The 20,079-nt window shown below is 36.7% G+C and overlaps 4 protein-coding genes across 4 annotated transcripts; 2 read left to right on the top strand and 2 right to left on the bottom strand.

Moving 5' to 3' along the window:
• Nucleotides 1-641: 641 nt before the first annotated feature.
• Nucleotides 642-5,554, top strand: LOC111006904 (uncharacterized). Its single transcript, XM_022279006.1, has 16 exons — nucleotides 642-1,152; nucleotides 1,658-1,866; nucleotides 2,094-2,173; nucleotides 2,251-2,343; nucleotides 2,467-2,590; nucleotides 2,895-2,953; nucleotides 3,038-3,109; nucleotides 3,293-3,363; nucleotides 3,469-3,565; nucleotides 4,022-4,096; nucleotides 4,267-4,365; nucleotides 4,552-4,695; nucleotides 4,820-4,849; nucleotides 4,936-4,998; nucleotides 5,088-5,165; nucleotides 5,275-5,554. The coding sequence occupies exons 1-16, from the start codon at nucleotides 1,028-1,030 to the stop codon at nucleotides 5,341-5,343; spliced, it is 1,488 nt and encodes a 495-aa protein (XP_022134698.1). The 5' UTR covers nucleotides 642-1,027; the 3' UTR covers nucleotides 5,344-5,554.
• Nucleotides 5,555-5,698: 144 nt separating this feature from the next.
• LOC111006902 (Duplicated homeodomain-like superfamily protein) lies at nucleotides 5,699-7,243 on the bottom strand. The gene is made up of 2 exons (XM_022279004.2): nucleotides 6,635-7,243; nucleotides 5,699-6,416 (listed from the first exon to the last, which is right to left on the bottom strand). Exons 1-2 carry the CDS (start codon nucleotides 7,066-7,068, stop codon nucleotides 5,942-5,944), a joined length of 909 nt encoding a protein of 302 aa, XP_022134696.1. The 5' UTR covers nucleotides 7,069-7,243; the 3' UTR covers nucleotides 5,699-5,941.
• Nucleotides 7,244-9,488: 2,245 nt separating this feature from the next.
• LOC111006903 (small ribosomal subunit protein eS28z/eS28y) lies at nucleotides 9,489-10,533 on the top strand. Its single transcript, XM_022279005.2, has 2 exons — nucleotides 9,489-9,622; nucleotides 10,141-10,533. The coding sequence occupies exon 2, from the start codon at nucleotides 10,142-10,144 to the stop codon at nucleotides 10,337-10,339; it is 198 nt and encodes a 65-aa protein (XP_022134697.2). The 5' UTR covers nucleotides 9,489-9,622; nucleotide 10,141; the 3' UTR covers nucleotides 10,340-10,533.
• Nucleotides 10,534-11,736: 1,203 nt separating this feature from the next.
• LOC111007108 (polarity axis stabilization protein) lies at nucleotides 11,737-19,403 on the bottom strand. The gene is made up of 5 exons (XM_022279305.2): nucleotides 19,064-19,403; nucleotides 18,820-18,914; nucleotides 16,741-18,443; nucleotides 16,403-16,595; nucleotides 11,737-12,565 (listed from the first exon to the last, which is right to left on the bottom strand). The coding sequence occupies exons 3-5, from the start codon at nucleotides 18,330-18,332 to the stop codon at nucleotides 12,344-12,346; spliced, it is 2,007 nt and encodes a 668-aa protein (XP_022134997.1). The 5' UTR covers nucleotides 18,333-18,443; nucleotides 18,820-18,914; nucleotides 19,064-19,403; the 3' UTR covers nucleotides 11,737-12,343.
• Nucleotides 19,404-20,079: the final 676 nt, after the last annotated feature.

Here is a 20,079-nt window from a genome sequence, read left to right as displayed (position 1 = left end):
TGTCTTATATTGGCTTTATTATGTATTCTCAAAAAATTATAATTATTGTTGAGGTTCGTTTGCCTACGACTGCAACGAATGGTCATTCTATCGATTCCGACCAGTTCATGTAAAAGGAAAGTATAGGGCCATCGAAACCTATATGTATCGAGTGTGTCGATCGAAAGAAAAGGAGAGACAACTCAAATGTGAGAGTTTCAAACCTCAATACCCCCAATTTGTTGTACTAAAAGAAAAAAAATAGTAATGCAAAGTTTTGAGCAACAACCAAGAGGCTTTCACATAGACAAATAAGAATAACGAGATTGTGATGAGGTGGAATAATGATTTTTTCTAAAATACTTTTATTTTCATAAGGAACATTAATAAATATTTATATTAAAATGTTACAGAGTGAAGATAGGATATCTAAATTACAAAAATATTTGTCTAGAAACGTGATTTGATTGCAATAATATGAACTATATTAAGATTAATTTGTTTTTTTTTTTGAGAACAATATTAAATTGTTATTAGAAAGTAAGGTTAGCGAAAGTTTGAACCATATACTTATGCTAAAAATAAAAAAATATAATAACAAAAAGGGGTGGGTTTCCATTTTTACCCTCCCCATATTTGAAGTTCCCAAAATACCACGAAAACTCGTTTTGCCCTGCCTTTGCCCTATACCCGCCACCATCAGCATCGAGTTTTCGCTCTTCCCCTTCGCTCCCTCTTTCTGGTTTGCCTTCTCTTTCTCCTACTCTCATATTCGGCCGCCATTGTTGTGAACTATCGCTTCATTTTACTTACCCCTAAATCTTCCTACGAACTTCTACATTAAGAAGTGAGGAAGATTCCGGCAGCTTTTGCCTTGTTGGTCTTATCAGACCATCAGTTTGGGTCGAGCTAGAGCTGTTCAATCGATTGCGGGACAAGAAACTCGTTCGTTTCTGTTGCCTCAATAACAGAACTCAAGCCTTTGTTGCCTAGATTGTTACTGCAACTGATCGAATCGAAGTGCTGCAGCGAACAGGGAGAAGAGAAAATGATATCAACGATTTCCTGGGTTCCAAAAGGGGTTTGTAAGCCTCTTCCAGTCGTGGCCGACCCCCCTTCCAAGGAGACTATTGATGAAATCCTCAAGAGCAAGGATGTCTTGGAGGAGTCCAGGTGAACGGAAAATTGATTAATTCTAGTTCTGTTTCAGATTGTTCTTTTGCATAATTTTCTCTCTCTATTTTTTCGGGGGTCACTTGGAGCATTTTAGGCCTTCTGACCTTTAACCTGCTTCGAGTAGGATCAATTTAGTTGTTTTGGTGATTTGAGTTGGACGAGAATATACCGTCTGTTTACAGAATTAAAACAACAATAACAGTTTAAAGAAAAGAAACGAAGAAGAAGAAGACTTCGTGCTTGAGTTTCGGGTAGTAATCGGTCTTCCGAGAACTCTTAGAGCCTTTCCGTTCTATGTCAGAACGCTTTTAAATGTCCATATTTGCTTTATTGGCAACGTTGAAATAATGCTGGCATGGAAGTCTAGCTTACCTTAGACGTGTTATCGCAAAATGTTGTCCTTGATAGTTCATTACGACCATGCGTTTATTTCATGATATGGACCCGTGTCGAGGAATTTGTAGTTGGTGACGAAAGTGGTTCTGTGTTTTGGTCTCTGCAGCAAACATAGCGATGATGAGATTGATGATGCAGTAGAGGACAAAGGCATGGATGTTGATGACTCCAAGGATGAAGAGATTGCCAATGCACTTGCTGTCGCACAAGCACTTGGAAAATCGTCTGAAAGCACAAAGTCAGAAACCAAATATGATGATATCGCTGATGGTTTGAAGGAACTCGACATGGACAATTATGATGATGAAGATGATGGTATACTCATCCTCTGGTTTAACTACCCCTACTGCTTCTTTTATGATATTAGTTTTCGTTAATTTTATATTGAGGTGATTGTTAGGGTCATGCTGCTTTCATGCGATGCATAAAATTGCAGCTGGATTATGACACTTCATGACTAATTTCACTATCTATCGCTTCATTGCAATTTATCTTTCGTTGGGTGCGTCACTGAGGCTATACCTTATTGTGGTTTACTTCAGAAATTGAGTTATTTACCTCTGGAGTTGGAGACCTTTACTACCCAAGTAATGATATGGACCCATATCTCAAGGATAAGGACGTAAGTTATTTATTGAACATTAATATTTGTCTGCTTTATGTTCGCTATGTTGTGATATGTATTCGTTACTATTATAGGATGATGACTCTGAAGATGAGGATGAGACCATCAAACCAACAGACGCAGTTATAGTTTGTGCATGTAATGAAGATGACGTCAGTGTTCTCCAGGCATGTGGTAGACTAGAACTAATATCTATTCATCAAACCAAACCCTCTAGAGAAGGACAGTGATAAGTGAAATTGAGGAAAATTTGTTTTAGTGGCACTTACCAGTGATTAATTTTTAAGCAGGTTCGGATATATGAAGGATATGGTGCAGGTGAACCAAACTTGTATATTCACCATGAGATAATTATTCCTGCATTTCCTCTTTGCACAGCTTGGCTAGATTGTCCTCTGAAAGGTGGAGAAAGAGGTATTATGTTTTCATTAATTCTTTTTTGTATTATGGAAATTTGTTATTGATAAAATCTTTGCCAATTGATCTGACAGTTTAGACAAGTGGGTTTGAAGAGTACTTCTGTGCTGCTTGGTCGGGGAACAGAAATTCTTATTGATTGTATAATTTTTGTTGGGGGTTAATTTAGAACTCGAATGTGGTTAGGTTATCTATTTGGGAGGTTTTTTTTTTTTTTTTTGGATTATTGCTGCCAGCAAGAACCTTAATTTTACACATAATTCAGCTATTTTTGTTGACTTCTCTATCCACTTGCTGCCAGGAAACTTTATTGCAGTTGGTTCAATGGAGCCTTCCATTGAGATATGGGACCTTGACATTGTATGCTTATCTAAACTTTATGCGACAGATTCTACATTTTGTAACAAATACGGTGTATAATTTCTCATCTTTATGTTTGTCTAGATTGACGAGGTGCAACCATCTGTGGTATTAGGTGGAATTGCTGAGAAGAAGAAGAAGAAGAAAGGAAAGAAAGTAAGCTGATTGCTTTCTAGTTTAAGCTCTTTCAATTTTCCCATTTCAATAAGTTCATCTGAAATTGTTGACCCACTTCACTTCCATCCTAGTGTAACTATGTTTAAAATTCATAGTCTCTTAAGGTTAAAATTTCGAGCCGTTCTTTTAGGTTTTTACCAACTCTATACCTTGTTTTGTTAGACCATAATTACATACAAAGAGAACAGTCACACGGATTCAGTACTTGGACTGGCTTGGAATAAGGAATATAGGTCTGTTGACATTTTTTCATTACTGTTTGTGTGTTTATGTTAGTTGTTTCAAGAAGATGTTTAAGTGCATCATGATTCACTGATAATTTTCCCTATTACAAACAGGAATATACTTGCTAGTGCAAGTGCTGACAAGCAAGTCAAGATTTGGGACGTATCTACTGGACAATGTGATATAAACATGCAGCATCACACAGACAAGGTAAAAATATCAGTTGTATTCATCAAGTAATATTCTTAGAAGTTTAGTAAGGTCTTTGTGTTTGAAAAGCCATTAGCCTGGGCGTTGGGTCAGGTAAGCAAATCTTTGGTAAACTGGAGTTGAGCTCTCATTGGGAGAAAATTAATTGTTACTTTTTTTGTTAAAACTTAAAAGGAAAAAAAAAACTCTTATTGGGAGAAATTCCAAGCCTCTCGAGAGCTTTGAGATTTATTTTAACTGCCCCCTCAGACTTGACCCCTTTCAACTTTTCTATTGTCTTATATTTTGTCATTATATGATATCAATGTTAGGTTGGAAAAATTTCATGACGAGGGTGGTTTAGCTAGTGAATGTTGTGAAGACACCAAGCTATATGAGTTTACCAATATAGATTAACATCCACTTTTCAAATTGGTGCTAAATATGATGTTTTTCTTACTATACTATACTTTCCAGGTTCAAGCCGTCGCTTGGAATCATCATTCGCCACAAGTTCTCCTTAGTGGATCTTTTGATCATTCAGTAGTTTTGGTAATGATGTTTCCTACCGAGTTTTCTGCAATTTTTAGTAGGATTACGGTGATGCTGTTTAATCTTTTATTTTTTTGGACACGAGTTAATCTTCATGTTTAATTTTTTTAGTTTTATGATTTCTCTTCGTAGCTTGAAATTTCTGGTTTAACGTTTTTATGTAATTTCAGAAAGATGGGAGAAATCCTTCCCATTCAGGTTACAAGTGGCTTGTTACAGCAGATGTGGAGAACTTGGCATGGGATCCGCATACAGAGCACATGTTTGTGGTGTGTATTCCTGCTTCTTGCACAAATCTGGTTTTCAAGATTCTCTTTCATGGCTTCACAGTTCACACATTGATTTGATCTGAATTTGTTTAGTTGGTTCCATGGAGTACTATTATTTTATTCAGCGAATTCATTTTCTGAAGTATTTATAAGCTGCACTATTTTGATTTATAAGATTTTGTGCAGGTGAGTCTAGAGGATGGAACAGTGAAATGTTTTGATATCCGGAATGCCACCACAGAGACTAGTTCTGAATCAAAAGCAAGTTTTACTCTCCATGCGCACGAGAAAGCTGTGTGCTCAGTTTCTTACAATCCTTTGGCACCTAATGTACTTGCAGCTCATATTATTCTGTTTCTTGCTCAACTCCTCCCTCCTCTCCTCTCCTCTCCTCTCCCATGTTGTTACCAGTTTGTCTGATCACTAACTTCTGTATGTCTGTACTCTTCTCCAGCTACTTGCAACTGGATCCACTGACAAAATGGTAACTCATAATCCCTTTATATTGCTTATAAATGCTCAGGAGATAATATAAGAAAGGTATGTTATTACTGCCAATGTCTTGTGCAGGTTAAGTTATGGGACTTGTCCAATAATGAACCTTCATGTGTCGCATCCACAAATCCTAAAGCAGTGAGTATTGTGATTTCCATGGTTTAATTTTATAATATGAGCACATTCGAGACTTAAATAATCCTTTTGTCGTGTTTCAACTGTCTCAGGGAGCTGTGTTTTCGGTTTCCTTCTCAGAAGACTGCCCCTTTTTGCTGGCTATAGGAGGCTCCAAGGGCAAACTGGAAGTGAGCAGACACTACTTTATATATATTCACTATCATCTTGTTCTTGAATTGGTTTCTGAAATATTTGCAACTATAAATGGTTTTTAATAAACTACCTGTTATTTTGCAGGTGTGGGATACGTTATCTGATGCTGCAGTCTCTCGAAAGTTTGGAAATTACAGGCAGCCGAGATCTTAAATTGTTAATTTATTTAGTGGTAAAAAAAAAGCCGAAAAATGTCTGGTTTGTGTAGGTAGTTTTTGGATCCTTTTTAACAACTGGGCTTTGCCCTTAAAATTTTGAAGCTGTTTGAGTTTATTACTATTACATTCCCTGCATTTTCTTGTAGCAGGGCGTTCCAAAACTTGCGAGTATATATAATTCCCCCGCCTCCAATTAATTTCTTTAATTTGTTGGTGAATGCCCTTTGTGGCTTTTGCTTCGCAGGCTTTTTCTTATTCAAATACAGAGATGTTTATTAAAAAATAAAGTTAATGGATTCTTAGAGCTCTTGATCATATTTTCACTGCAGTTAGGCTGTCGCAAACATGGGTGAAAATGCAAATGGGTTCCATATTCATATTTGTCCTTAAAATGCTGAAAAAATGCCACTTATCAGATCTCTCTATATGGGTATATTCTCTTCACGACATGATTGGATGGATCATAAATGAATAGGAAAGTTAAAAAGTGAACTTTCCCTTTGCTCTCCTTTGTTATGCCTGAATTTTCTTACTTTTGACCCATGAATCCTAAAATCTGACTACAGAAAGGGGGAAAAATGAAGAAAGAATTGTCATTGGTGCATTGGTGGAGGCGCCATTGGATAAGCAACTGGCATAACGTAAGGAGGATGGGGATGCATTCCATGAGGAAGCATCACCGGAGTGCCAACTGCAGACGCCATGTGCCCCGGAGGAGCCGCCACTGGATGCCCAATTGGCGCCCCGTACATTCCTATTCCTGGCAGATGCTGCTGAGGCCGGTGCTTTCCCGGGGGCCCTAAAGCTGGCGGATTGCCCTGGTTTGTGCCGTTCGTCTGGTGGCCGGTGATTGGAGCTTGATGGGTCATGACGTCGCCACTGCCATTGTTGACTGAGGTGATATCATGAATACTCGACCTTCTTCTATCTCTGTTCATTGAGTTCAATCGAATGAAATACTTTTGTGCATGACTGGCTACTTGTGTCGGTGTCCTGGATATAACGAAGTTTCTTGAAATGCTTCTCCAATCCCCTTTCCCAAACTTGTCGAGGCCCAGTAGAAATAACCTGAGAATAGCAAGAGTTAAGAATCTCTCTCAATTCTGTTCTGGATAATGAATCTCTGTATTAATGGGGTAGAATGATTCCTTTCTTAGTCTATATCACAAACAATAGAAGAATACTGATACACTTTCGCCTTTTCTGATCTAATTGATAAATTATAGCTCTCAATGACCCAATATTTGAAGTAATTCCAGGACAGAAGTTGTTTGAAATACACAAACCTGTGTTCTTCCTCTGTCCATGGGATCCCTTTTCTTCTTTCTTGCTCGGACCTGGATCCGCCCTTGGAGTCGTGGGAGAGACCAGAAAATCCACTTCCAAAACCAGAATTGGGTCTTTTATTATTACTGTCAGTACCAGTAGCTCCATGAGGATGAAGATGTTCCTTTTCCTTGGTTGAGCCATTAGTTGCTCCTCCGACAGAAGCATAGTTGGGAATAGGAATTTGGCCTGCCTCAATGGCACCCACGTCTTCCACCAGCATTTGGAAGTGCTGCTTTAAGGCTTCCATGTCTTTGCTTGGAACCATTGAAGCAATCTTTTCCCACATCCCTTCCGAGTCCTTCCCTTCCAATTCTTCAGCCCAATGCATAGCTATGGCGTTTTCAAATGCTTTATCTTCTTCCTTGGTCCAGGCAGCTGATCCAGTAGACATGGTGCAGTGATGTCAGTAAACTCAGATAAATTAGGAGTAGAAATGGTGGGATGGTTTATGGATCAAATCATGCCGAATTGTTTAGTTTTCTGGGGAAGAGCCTGGGCGTTTGGCCAAAAGATAAGAGGAAAGAGGAGAGTGAATGTGGCGTAGGGCAAGGAAGGAGGTGAGTGGTGAAACTATCAATTAAAAGAGGACCACTTTTTGGGGGTTGAAATGACATGTTGTTTGTCATCTTCATACCCCATCAATAATCATACTTGTAGAAACTTTAGAGAGAGAGGGAGAGAGAGACTTTTTGGCCAGACATCAGCAATCATAGAGTAGGTAGTGAGAAATTAGGGGAAGCATAGGTGCAGAGAATCTTCAAAAAAACAACACATTGAACAATGAACAGTAACTTTTCTCACTCATCCCAAGCTCTCTCTCTCACTCTCTGCGTAGTAAAACTGATGTCATCATCAGTAGAGAGGCCCTGAGAAGAAGGGGTCAAAGTTCCATTTGGTCTGTGCCTCCAGGTTTAAGATTATAGATGAATCTTCAGCAGAGAAACCAAAACCAGAAGCAATTTCCAAGAAAAAAGGCTCAAAATCACTCTTATACCAACTGGGTTTTGCTTTTGCCATTCCAATTGCGCTATTATGAACATATGAAATCTTATTTTACCAATGCTTTCTTTACCCTTTTTTTTTTGGTCAGATGGTTTTGTTTTGTTGAGTTTATTATATCAGGAATTGGGTGGCAGCCACAGCCACAGCCACCGTTTGTTATGGGTCAGTGTTGTGTAAATGGGGATGTCTATTTCTCTCTCTCTCTATAAGTATACGTGGTCGATTCTGCACTTCCAGTTTTTGACCCCAAAACTGTACCACAAAAGTATTCTAAGGATCGCGTCCACCTCTGTGATAGTGAGAGAAAGAGAGGAGTGAGAGAGGCCTGCTTAGTCCAGGCTTTAGAATTTGATCGGAGAAATACATTTAGGATGTGTTTGAGAGTGATTTTGATTATGTCACTATTACTTTTCCATTGTTAAAATCACTACACTTTCTATCGATCATATTTGGCAAATTAAAAAATTGATTTTACGAAGGTTGAAGATCACTTTAAAGATGTCATTTAGGTGGTGAAACTTGTGTCTTTTGCTAGTAAAATATTTATGGTTACTTTTATCGTATAAGTGGATCTTTTAAGTGGATTCAAATGTTTATTTGAGAATCATTAGTGGGTGGAGATTAGGGACTTGTTTGAGTATGATTTTAGAATGAGTGATTAGTACTGATATCTGATTTTGTGAAAATTATTTTTATATAGTTATTTTAACGTTTGACTACACATTTTTTCAAGTGATTTTTATATAATTGAAAGTGATTCTAAATTATTAATATTTGAAGTTTAAAGAGAATTTGACAAAATATTTTAGAGAGAGAAAAGCTAAACATACAAACCTTAGAGAGAGATTTTAGAAAGTGAGCTAAAAATTTGGAGAGAGAGATTTTAGAAAGTGAGCTAAAAATTTGGAGTGGGATTACGGAAATTTTAGGAAAAAAAAGAGAGAATAAACAAAATTAAAAATAAATAAAGTTGGAGAGTGACAACAATTTTAGAAAAGAGAAAAAAAAATCTCAAAATTTAACGTGAAAATAAAGGGAATGGAAAGATAATTTTGAAAATTAAAACAAAAACTATTTTAAAAACTAATTTTCTATTAATTTTTTCGTTAAAAAATCACTTTGAGAATCACCTTCAAGTGATTGATCGGAAATCACTGAAAATTTTTCTAAAATCAATTACGAATTCTGGTTAAACATTATATTTTAAAACTAAAGTGATTTTGGAATAAGTAAAAATGATTCTAGTCAAGTGATTTTGGAATAAGTAAAAATGATTCTAGTCAATTGTTTGAGAAGAAATAAAATTTTCTCGGAACTTTGAGACTTTTTAAGCTGGATTCGATTAGGTTGTGTGAAGGAGAACTTGATGTGCCTATTTGAAAGAAAGAAGAGTTGTAACAACATCCACTTATAGAATTGTTGCCAAAGTTGTTGAAGTTCAATGATTTCATGCCCCTCACAGAGCTGATTGCCAAATCAAAGCAGATTAAAAGATTGGATTTTGAAAATTATCTTATACCAAGGATTCCCAATAAGCTCCACTTTCGACTATTCATTGTTGACGAAATTTCTTTTTGAGATAGTTTTGAATCAGCTGCATTGTTTTAATGTATTGTCGATTAACCTTTTGATCATTGATTTCATTTTTGTCCCTCCTCAGAAAAATCTTCGTGTTATTAGATCACTTGAACCGATCAACCCAACCCAAATTGAGTTACGAAGTTTAGGACGATTCACGGGTTTAATAAAAATCTCGACCGAACCGAACCGAATATAATATATATATATTTATAAATGTTTTATGTCTAGGGTTGCCTCCGATCTCATCTCGCGCCTCACAGAACTCTCAATCTCACCTCGCTCTCTTGCCTCTCAGCCCGTCGCCGCCGTCTGTCGTCGTTTGCCGTTCGTCCGCCGCCAGTCTCTCTCGTCTTCGCCTCGAGGTACATTTTGTTTCAGAGAGAATTAACTCAAATCCAGAAAAAATGTCTGTATTTTGGTCTGTCATTTTCCGGTTTATGCATGAAGAATTAAAGGGGCATTGCTCCCATTCTATGAACTTGATTGCCTGATTTTTGGTCTACTTGAGTTTTAGGAAAATTTTTGAGATCCCTGTTCGGGTTGGATTGAGTTGCCTAGTTGAATTGGTTCATAAAGCTCTTATTCGAAGGGCCTCCGTTCAAAAATTTCCAGTAATTGGAATTATATAGCTTTCTTTCTTTACCTGTGATTCTGAATGTTAGGCGCTTCTTAGACTGAGTTATTCTGTAGCTTTGCTGTCGGTACTAGTTTGCTTGTTCATGTAACTTAAAAGGCACTTGAGATTGTTGAACTGGGAAATTGGGGCTAAATAACTTGTACAAGTAATGGTAGATTGCTACTCAGTATCAGAAGTGTAATTTTAAGGGAAAGTGCCTGCTTTGCTGTGATTGTAAGATATACTTTTGGTGGGTCTGTGTAGGATGGAATCTCAGATTAAACATGCTGTGGTGGTGAAAGTAATGGGTAGAACCGGATCTAGGGGGCAGGTAACTCAAGTTAGAGTCAAGTTTCTTGATGATCAAAATCGTTACATCATGAGGAATGTGAAGGGACCAGTGAGGGAAGGCGATATTCTGACCCTGCTGGAGTCTGAGAGAGAAGCTAGGAGATTGCGTTGATGGGATTCTGATACTGTTATGATCCCAGTTTTCAATTTCAGGGTTGCCCTTACTCAATCTTATCCCTTTATCATATAGTCTTCTAGCATGCGGCTGTTTTCGTTCTACCCATTTTGGAAATGGCCTTTAAAGTTAAGGTTGAATATTGAACAGAATGTTATATAATCTATTTGAGTTGCTAAATTTCTGGATCATTATTTGTTGCTTAATCATGCTTGATGTCAGTGTTTCTCTGCAAAACTGGGGATCTGTTTGTTGAGCTGAATATTCATTTAGGTACTCTTTTTATTTGTTTTCTAATGAAAACATTGGGTTTCTCTTTTCACAAAATTTTCTTCAATGATCTCTTAGTTCTTCTATGCCCTTTGATCTTCACCTATATCTGTTTTATAATTTTGTCTGAACATCTGCAAGTTCATCGATCCTACATCGTCTAAAAGGTTGGCGATGATAGTCAGATCCACAGCTCCACAGTTTTTAAAGTAAAAAGAGAACTCAGCCGACTTTAGACAAGAATATTAAGCCTCGTCTTTGGAACGAGATTTTACTAATTTTGGTATTTTTATTTTAAAGCAAATATGCATCCATGAGTTTCATTCCAAATTTCCATTTAATTCTACTCTAGAGAAATATTGTTCAATTAATTCGTCATATTAACCATGTTTATAGTTATTGATGTTACATATTTGGTGGCTATCAACGTTGAGATTTTTATCTTATCCAAAAAAAAAACGTTGAGATTTTTATGTGCAAAGGATTGATCGATATTTTCATAACGTAAAAATGTTAATAAAGTAATGTAAAAATCACAAAATACCTTTTTTTTTAATTGAACTGTTTCTTATAAATTTCTTGATTTTAATGCCTTTTAAAGAAATATTCGGATTGGGATGATATAGTTTTTAAATACAATCCCAATTGTTCAGATTGTAATTTTCTCCGATCTACACAATGTCGTGAATCAAAAAAATTATTTTGTTCGAGTTTGTTTTGGTTAATTGGATCAATTGTTCAACTTTTTTTTTTTTTTGTTAAAAACATAAAAAGTGTAGTTTCTTGAGTATCTATTTACTCATTTAATTAAAATTAATAATTTAATGTCAATTTTTTTATGAGAAGTCACCATTGTGTAAAAATTGATGGAGTAAGATCAAAAAATAATTATTGAATAAACTATAATCAAGATAAATATGTGCATTAATTTTTTCATGAATAACTGTTCAAAGAAAATTATCATGAATAATATAGATATTTTATTAAAATTTAACAATAAGTTCTCATTGACTGATTGATTGATGGATTGATTATTATTATTATTTTGGAAAAGAAATTCTTATTGATTTGATTCAACTCAAAAGGTTTTTATTTTAAAACCAACTGAAGAAATAAATTGAACATTCCTTCGAAAGAGTAATAAAATTCATAACACTTGAAGAAATCTCACCATCTCTGGCAACAGACTCAGGTTTTTGGAGCTGAAACTATTTGCTTTAACTTTACATCTACATAATAAAAGCCATATATCTGACTCAGTACAAGAATACAAGTTACATACTACAAGTTGCCATTATGCTCCCTTTGAAGTTATGAAGACGGTACAAAATTTGAAATTCTAGGAAAAAACTAACTATCGTCTCCCAAATGAATTTTCGTCAATCCACAAGTTCATTGTACATTGCAGATATTGTCCCGAGTTGGGTAACTAAAACGTTACACCGTCGAGATAATGTACCATCCTCTGTCCATCTGTTTGTTTGTAGAAACATTACACTTGTACTTAAAAACAGGATATACCATATCATTCATCAACCTTTGTTAGGATAAATCCAAAATAAAGATTAGGAAAGGTCCAAGATGGTACCTACTAAAACAATTGCAGCAGCCACAATCAGATTAAACCTCCCAATCCAGTTATGAAGGGAACAATCCGGTGAGTGCTGCCTCTAAAAATCAGAAGGAAACCACTTTGTCTGAGGCTACTTGACTCGTAACATGTATTCAGTACTATCTTGGTGAAATGGAAGATACAACACCAACTTGTACAAGCGGACGCCCCGGAAGTTTCGTTAATTCCGGGCTTGCACGGAGAAGAGATGCCCTTTGTGGATTAAGAAGCAGAAGCTGTTGCATGTCCTTTGGAAGCACATTAAAAACAGTCAGCAGATCGCCTTTCAGTTTCTGGCAAGTTGCCACAGAGTCAGCATAAGCCCTTCTAGATTCCTGCAGCTGAAGAATGGGGTTTCAAACATAAATATATGGCTGCAGAAACCTCTTATAAACAATAAAGAAGAAAAAGCTTGTAGTGTGGATGCATCATATACTGTTTTTTCAAGTGAAAAATAGGATGATCTTGATGGGTGAAGGATTGTCTTGTAATCAAAAGGCCCTATAACTTGTCTTTCGTGGCTCTCTCATGGTGTAAATTATGTCCCCTTCAGCAACTATAGTTTAAATGATCCATCCACTAAAATTTTCCAAAGCTTGAGGGTTGGCCTTCCTCCTGTTTTTTGTAACCTATATTATCTAGACCTGGACTTCATAATTTTCATTGAAGTGGCTCACGAGTGCACAAAAGCTCATCAGCTGAACACTTTTTTGCGGGTTTATAAATCTTTTCGGTGCCACTTAGAACACTAAGAAATGACTTAAGTAAAGCAAGAACAATAACTGCAATGTTTTTTTTTTTTAAATAACTGGGAGTCCGAGCTTTGCTCCTCTATACCAGGGGCACCCGCGCCCGCCCCAAACAAGAAATGCAACGTTGTAAATAAAATGTCCCATAGTCAATTTCATCATTAATAATCTTTCCACATATCAGCTAAAAAATAGATCAAGGTATTAAACATGAAAGGAAAAAGAACATCAACAGACGAGCAAACAATATGCTAGATGTTTAGAAGAAAATACTTCCATATCTATGGAATATAGAAAAACAAGTAGGTTTATTATCCTATATAATGTACACGACTGAGGAAGGTGCAGTTTAGGTATTACAGTTCTGAAATGATTTCAAAATATAATTGCATATTGGATGTAGTATGATTTTAAACCTTCAATTAGGGGAATCTATAGTTATTTTCTTTCCTTGGATGTTCCCATGTCCTTCCAACACTGGCCATTTCGACGCTCAAAGTCAAGGTTAAGTGTTATTATAGTGCAAGTGTTGGAAAAAAAAGACTTGCTAGACATCTGTACATGCACTTCTATTCTAATATCAAAGATGTGGTTATAACAAACAAACGGAAAAAAACAAAAAAAAAAAAAACAAAAAACTTGTTGATATGATGTATTAAATTTGATAACCATTGACTTGTTTCGTTGTTTGTAAAGCACAATTTTCAACCGATACATTCGATCGTGAGTTTTCTTTTATCCTAAGATAATGAATCGTTTAAAAACGAAGATATGATCCTAAATTCCCTAAAAATGTTTTGCTGTAAGACATCACATAATTAGAAATATTCAATTTATTTCAAATTCTTGCAAGCATTCCATATTTTATCTCTTCTTGCACATTGAATTTTAGATGAAGATATCATAAATCAAATACATTATTTTCTGCTACCAATTAACATTTTGAACATATATTATACATCCCAACAAACTGATAGAGAGGATTACAAGGGGCCAGGGAGATCTTAAGAGCTCCCTACCTCTACCACATCCTATCTCACAATCAGATACTAGAAAAAAGATACACCTCCCTCTTTCAATGTACTACTATGTACATCCCAACACATTCCCAAAATAACCCAACCGTAACTAATTTGGGCCCAAAGGCAGACCCATATACGCTCGCTGCCCACTATGTCTTACTACCTCTCTTTCTATACACCTTAGTACTTGGAGGCCTATCATAAACATATTTATGTTGCACTATAACCAATTTTTCAGAAGATGACACATTGTCCTTATGTCTATAGTTCATTAGGTCTATAAGCTTGTAACATAGAAACCAATAAAGAATGAAAGTTTATCATTAGAAGCTGTTTGCTGGTGCTTAAACTAGATGTCTTCATAATGCACATGATGAGAAGTTCATAATTATATTCAAATATTTCTTCCAAATAGATGTATTAAGTTATTCTGCACAGTCCTCACAGAGATATGGCAGTGTCACATGTAGTTACTACGAAAGGCATTAGTGTATCCTGCCTTACTGTGTCCTGTTATCACTACAATGTGAGGTAGATACATGCTAAGAAATTAGAGGTAGATCATGCAATTAGACCCTAGACCATTTGTGGGTCTTAAGAACAAAAGATTTCAACTGAAAAAAGGTCTGGGAAGAGACTAATATAAAGAAGATAGAAGAAAAGAGGGGTAAAACCAGAGAGAGAGAAAAAATAGCAACCATTCTTGCTCCACAATTTTCCTCCCAATTCTAATATCTGATATTATGCCAATATGTTTATAAGGAAAAGCATCAGATATATTGAGAATGCCATGATACGTCTAAATTCCAATTTATTTTTCATAAGCATTCTTTATTCTAGTACCAACTACCATATGCTAAGGTGGATAACTGACAAACTGGCAAGGGAATGCTGAACCAGGATTGTTAAAATCAATCGTCAGTCTTCAGTGATATGCTCTTTGGGAAAGACTTGGAGGGATATGTCAACCCTACCCTCTCTTTGCTCAATGTCTGTTTACTAGAAGTCTTTTGGAGAAAATCTGGTATGTCTTCAGTTGAATTAGGTCTCCCCTTGGGTGGTACAAGAATATCTAACGTTGACAACACAGGGGCCTTCACTTAAAAGTCTTCCATCATGGGCCATGGCTATCCAAAATGAGAAAAGAATCCTGGACCCCAACCTTAACAATCTGATTTAGGAAGGCAAAAATCCAAAAACAAAATTTTTCAAGTACCAACACTCTTAACACAGTTCAAAGAGAAGAAAATCCACATATCCACTTGTCTCTGACTCCATGTCTTTGAACAGTGAATAGTCGCTGAACCATCTGTTGATCCATTTGTTGTTAGCTTTGAAGGGCTGGCCACCATTTTGCCTTATTTGCTGTCCTCCCAAGTCTTTTGAGGATTGGATATCAAGTGTCTTTGGAGGTGGTGGTTTGAAAAAAAAGCAAGAGTGTTATAGACAAATACCTCGAGAGTTTTCCTTTGGCTCCTTCGGAAGGAAAGAAACACTATAATTATTTCATATAAGTCAAATTCTTTTGATAAGTCTTGTGGTCTTGTAGAATTTACAACCTCAAATTAGAGTGCTTTATACAAGTCTTTTTGTAACTTCTCTACACTCGATTATCAACTTGGATTTTTTAGGCCTTTTGTTTGAGTCCTCCTCTTAGACATGGGGATGTCTTGCCCCATTGCCGATAGGTCATTCTGTTTGCTGTGCTTTTAGTACATATTTCTCTCATTTCGTATCAGAAAAAATACCTCACGCTGACATTTCCCAATCTCAAAGATGTGAAAATTATCCAGGTGGTAGTTGCTGTTGCCATCTTTCTGAGGATTGGCAATGGGGCAAGACACCCCGTGTCTAAAATTCTCAGAAGCTAAAAATAAAGATCTGAGAAGGATAGGACTAGGAGAGAGGCAAGATTAGGTTTGGAATGTCTTCAGCTGAAAGTCTCTTTGGAATAAATACTTAAGGTTTTTGTAATATTCTACCTTCTCTAGTTTGATTACTTGGAGATGCTTTTTATGATTTCCCTGGCCTAAGGTTGTGATCGACTCCTAGCCTTCCCTCTTCTTGTAATTCTTAATTCTTCATTGCTACATATGCTCCTTATGAATATGGTTCTCTACGAGGCTACAACATATTCCTATAAATTGTACGATGGTATAAAAAGTCTCTGCTTTCATGATCATCTCATTAATCATCAAGCCCAAAAGGTCCTCTAAAACCACATTTAAAATTTTTAACTCGGGTAGATTCCTATGGTCTTCCAGAGGGATCAAAAATCCACAAAAAAAAAAGTCTAAGCCTCCTCAAAACAAGTCCTTACCTTTCAAAATATTAAAATTGTAACTGGAAACCAATAAAGATTTCTTTGGAACCAAAAGAGTGAGCAAGGAATTTTTTGGGTAAGTACCTCCATTTCTCGAAGTAGATGTCTTTCAATAGCATTAAATAAATCGATGACTTCCAATTCGGGCATTTTAGATATAAGCCGCAGTACATCAGTATTCATTCTTGCTTGCCTCCATAGTCTATGTTGTTCTTGTTCTGCAACGGCACGCCTTCTCTGAAACCAAGGCATAAAGTTTGGTCCTTTGAGAAACCGCCTGGAAGGAATAGTTTAACAATTAACAGGTCAATTGATAATATGATAACGAAATTCAATAAAACTATTATTAAAGGGTGATGAATTACTTACTATGGAACAGAAGAATACAATAGAACGGCATATGTATGTAATACCCACATTACCTGTACAAGTCCAGCCAATTAGATTTCATTCGCTTAGCCAGAAATTTTCCTGGTCCTCTTGTTGATAGATTGGCAAGAAATTCATCAGCACTAAATTGAGGGCGAGGAGGCTCATCAAACGGAGAAGATCCTTCTGACGGGGTGGTAGGCCGAAAGTACGGCCCAAAAGGCGCCAAAAAGTTGGTGGTAAGTTCCAGGAAGTGCCGGCGCAGTATCTCGTTGTTAACAACAGACATAGACTCCTCAACCCTTGGTGATAAGCCGGCATCAATAAGCCGATTCAAGATAGATGTGTCCGGCTTTGTTGCTGCAGGGTAAGTGCTCCAGATGGCTTCCTTATGTTCTGTCATGAGGCACAGGGGACCATCTCTCCTCAACTTGACAGCACTTAGAAAGTTTGACGGAGAGAATTTTTTCAATGACAGCTGCCGAAAACCAAACCCTTCAGGAGTGCCAACTCTGCCAGAAGAGGACCTCGATGTCTGGGCAAGCCGATTAACAGCAGGGTTTCCGACTGAGACAACATGGGGAATATTTCGAAGGGCTTTAAGGAAGAAGAGGTTTGTCACCCCCAAAATCATTGGTGGGAATGTAGCTCCATCCTGAAGTGAGTTCAAGTGTGAAAACGCAGGGTCATGAATGGTGAAATAAGGCCTAAAATCAACACTACAAAGAAGTGGAGCAACCAAGCTAACAAGACTAGCAACAGCTTCACAACACTGGGGAGGCGATGGTGCAATGATAAGGATGGGCTCACCAATAATCTGCAACTCCCACAACACCCAGAGCTGCAAAAGGAGACCCCTGAATGTACCAAAGAGATCAGAATCATGGAAAAGGCCCTGTGGAACAGACTGATTATTGGGAAGAAAAGGAGCCATGGAGGACGTAGACTCTTCAGAAAATGTCTCGCTATCCATTGGCAAACTATGGGCAGGTGGCAAGTGCGCTTTAAGCAAGGCATTTCCAATAGGAAGCTCCATTTGTTTACCGGGTACAGGAGCAGGCCACATTGAAACATAAGCAGCAATATGCTCAAGAGCCCTCCTCCCAATGTCAAAATATAACGGACCCATGATTTGCAACAGAGGTTTAAAGACGGTAGAATAAGGACTATGTGACAATATTACGACGGATTTTTGTTCTCCACCCCTTCTTAGCCTCTCATCGTGTCTCTCCCTATTAAAAACAAAACCATACATATACTTAGACTTGTTAGCAAGGCTGCTTTTTGATCTTGGAAGTTTTGAGTCATTGGTAGTCTGTAATAACTCGTCCACTTCAGTTATCTCAGAATTAGAAACTTTTCTTGGTTGAGAAATTTCCTTCCTTCGAAGCCGGAAAAAGAATATACAATCATGAATGCTTGACCGATTCTGGTGCTGCGAAACTGAATCAGGAAACGAACTAAATGCAATTTCAAGTTCCTCATCTTGCGTAAGACAGCCTGGAGGGTAGCACTCCTCAATGAGTTGACCCTGTTCGAGATCAAACCTAATGATGCAAAAGGCAACAACCCATTTTTGGAGAGACTCTGGATCCAACTTCACATTAACATCCGATTTCATAGAAAATGAAGGGGACCGGCTCATTTTGTTGCATCAATTCCAGGACCATTCCCCCTAATCTTCAGTCATTTCCACTTCTCTTGCAAGACTTCCCGAGATTTCAACCAACAATCAAAATCGAGGCTGAACGCCAACCTAATAATTCAAGTGTTTTCCCCACTTAGATACTCGAACTGAAAATAATAAGCGCCAAACAATGTACAGACGAACACACATTACATGTCAATTACAGGAGACTCGGAAAAATAAAAATTCGCTGCTTTAACAACACTCTAAAGTAGCATCAAAAAGAGAGAATGGAGAATAAATTGATCCTAAATTCCCAAGTGATTTTTGGAAAGTAAATGAAAAACTCACGAGTAAAGCACTACACTGTTTGCCTTACTCCCGGCACAAGATTTCCACAAACAACAGAAAGGAGAAGAAAATAAAGCAACAGAAAGGACAAAAAGACACCAAAAACAACCACGGCGAATAGTTCACAAAGATCTACAAGTGGGTCGCGATTTACCTAAACTGGCGAACCCAGTTACAGTCCAATTCCAGCCTGAACCAATCTGGATCGACTAAAAGCAAGTATCTGAATGAAATAAAAACAAATGGGTCCTGACAAAAACCGAAGAAAAGAAGTTATATAAAATAATAGAGCCAAGAGAGGTCCAAAAGCAAGCAAAAACCATGGCAGTGCATGAATAAGGAGGCTCCGCAATTGGCTGAAGAAAGAAACAAAAATCTACGAGAAATTTATCATATACCGGATTACACTTGCATACGGGGAATGGGGAGAGGAATTGAATTGAAGCACGAAATTTGTTTCCTCCGAGGACTCTTTGCGTTCACTAAGAAATGGCGAAGGAACCGGGTTGTTGAAAAATCTATGGATTAATCAAAATAAACCGTAAAATCGATGCCTGAGATTGTTCTCCGGTTAACTTCTTAGCGGGTACTCTGAGCTGTTCCTGATGTAACATCAAATTCGGGTTTCAATCTTCGCCAAGTTACCGAAATCAGTCGCCTCCGCGAAGAAAAAACATTCGTACTCCTTTTTTAACATTTAATATCAAAGAAGAAAGGTTTCTTTTTTTCTTTTTTCGTTTTCCCTTTTCCTGAAAGGAAAGAAGAAAGATATTTTATTCTAATCTGCTGATCGAGATATCTAATTTTACACTATCCTAAAGTTCATCATTTTAATTATTTTATTACATAACATAAAATAAACAAATGTAACTGTGTAAGTTTGGCATCTCTAACGGCACGTATTTGCTGTACTTTACAAAAAATTTAATTTTAATCTTACAAATTAAACTAGAAATTAAGGTGGATATTACATCAAACATAAAAAGATTACCTTTGCGATTACGTTAGTTTAAATAAATTGCATAGTTCAACTGGTTAAGATGTTTATATTTGACTAAAAAATCATTAATAGAATTACTAATCCATAACCTTTCAAATAATCCTTCTTCATATTATGGTTCAATGACTTATTTTTCTCAATAATTTTTACCTTAATTTTATAAGAGCAAGTTAGAAAGATTGGAAAATAGATCCATCGGATTTGATTAATTCTCAATAGTCATCTTAGGCTGATCATTTTATAGATGGATGCTCTTATTACATTCGTTGTCTCTAAAGGATAACAACCAACTACATTTTCATCATTTTTCACATAAAATTTTGCCTATCATTATTTTGCCTTTTGATTTACATGTTTTTGTCTTTGAAATAGTTTAATCTAATTAATAGGATGCTAATATTTATCATTTAATGT

This window comes from Momordica charantia, assembly GCF_013281855.1.
Source record: "Momordica charantia cultivar OHB3-1 chromosome 6 unlocalized genomic scaffold, Mcharantia_2.0 BLBB01000006.1, whole genome shotgun sequence".
NCBI lineage: Eukaryota > Viridiplantae > Streptophyta > Magnoliopsida > Cucurbitales > Cucurbitaceae > Momordica > Momordica charantia.
The sequence above is the reverse complement of the archived record's forward strand: the minus strand, read 5'-3'. Positions and strand labels throughout refer to the sequence as shown.

Bases quoted from the DNA above. Each gene is read 5' to 3' on its own strand.
- LOC111006903 (XM_022279005.2), top strand. From the start codon at position 10,142: ATGGAATCTCAGATTAAACATGCTGTGGTGGTGAAAGTAATGGGTAGA.
- LOC111006902 (XM_022279004.2), bottom strand. From the start codon at position 7,068: ATGTCTACTGGATCAGCTGCCTGGACCAAGGAAGAAGATAAAGCATTT. The intron at 6,417-6,634 runs GTTTGTGTATTT...TGCTATTCTCAG, and splicing joins TGGACAGAGGAAGAACACAG to GTTATTTCTACTGGGCCTCG.
- LOC111007108 (XM_022279305.2), bottom strand. From the start codon at position 18,332: ATGAGCCGGTCCCCTTCATTTTCTATGAAATCGGATGTTAATGTGAAG. The intron at 16,596-16,740 runs GTAATGTGGGTA...TATTCCTTCCAG, and splicing joins AATTGGCTGGACTTGTACAG to GCGGTTTCTCAAAGGACCAA. The intron at 12,566-16,402 runs GTACTTACCCAA...CCCATTCTTCAG, and splicing joins ATCTACTTCGAGAAATGGAG to CTGCAGGAATCTAGAAGGGC.
- LOC111006904 (XM_022279006.1), top strand. From the start codon at position 1,028: ATGATATCAACGATTTCCTGGGTTCCAAAAGGGGTTTGTAAGCCTCTT. The intron at 4,850-4,935 runs GTAACTCATAAT...TGTCTTGTGCAG, and splicing joins CTGGATCCACTGACAAAATG to GTTAAGTTATGGGACTTGTC. The intron at 5,166-5,274 runs GTGAGCAGACAC...GTTATTTTGCAG, and splicing joins GCTCCAAGGGCAAACTGGAA to GTGTGGGATACGTTATCTGA.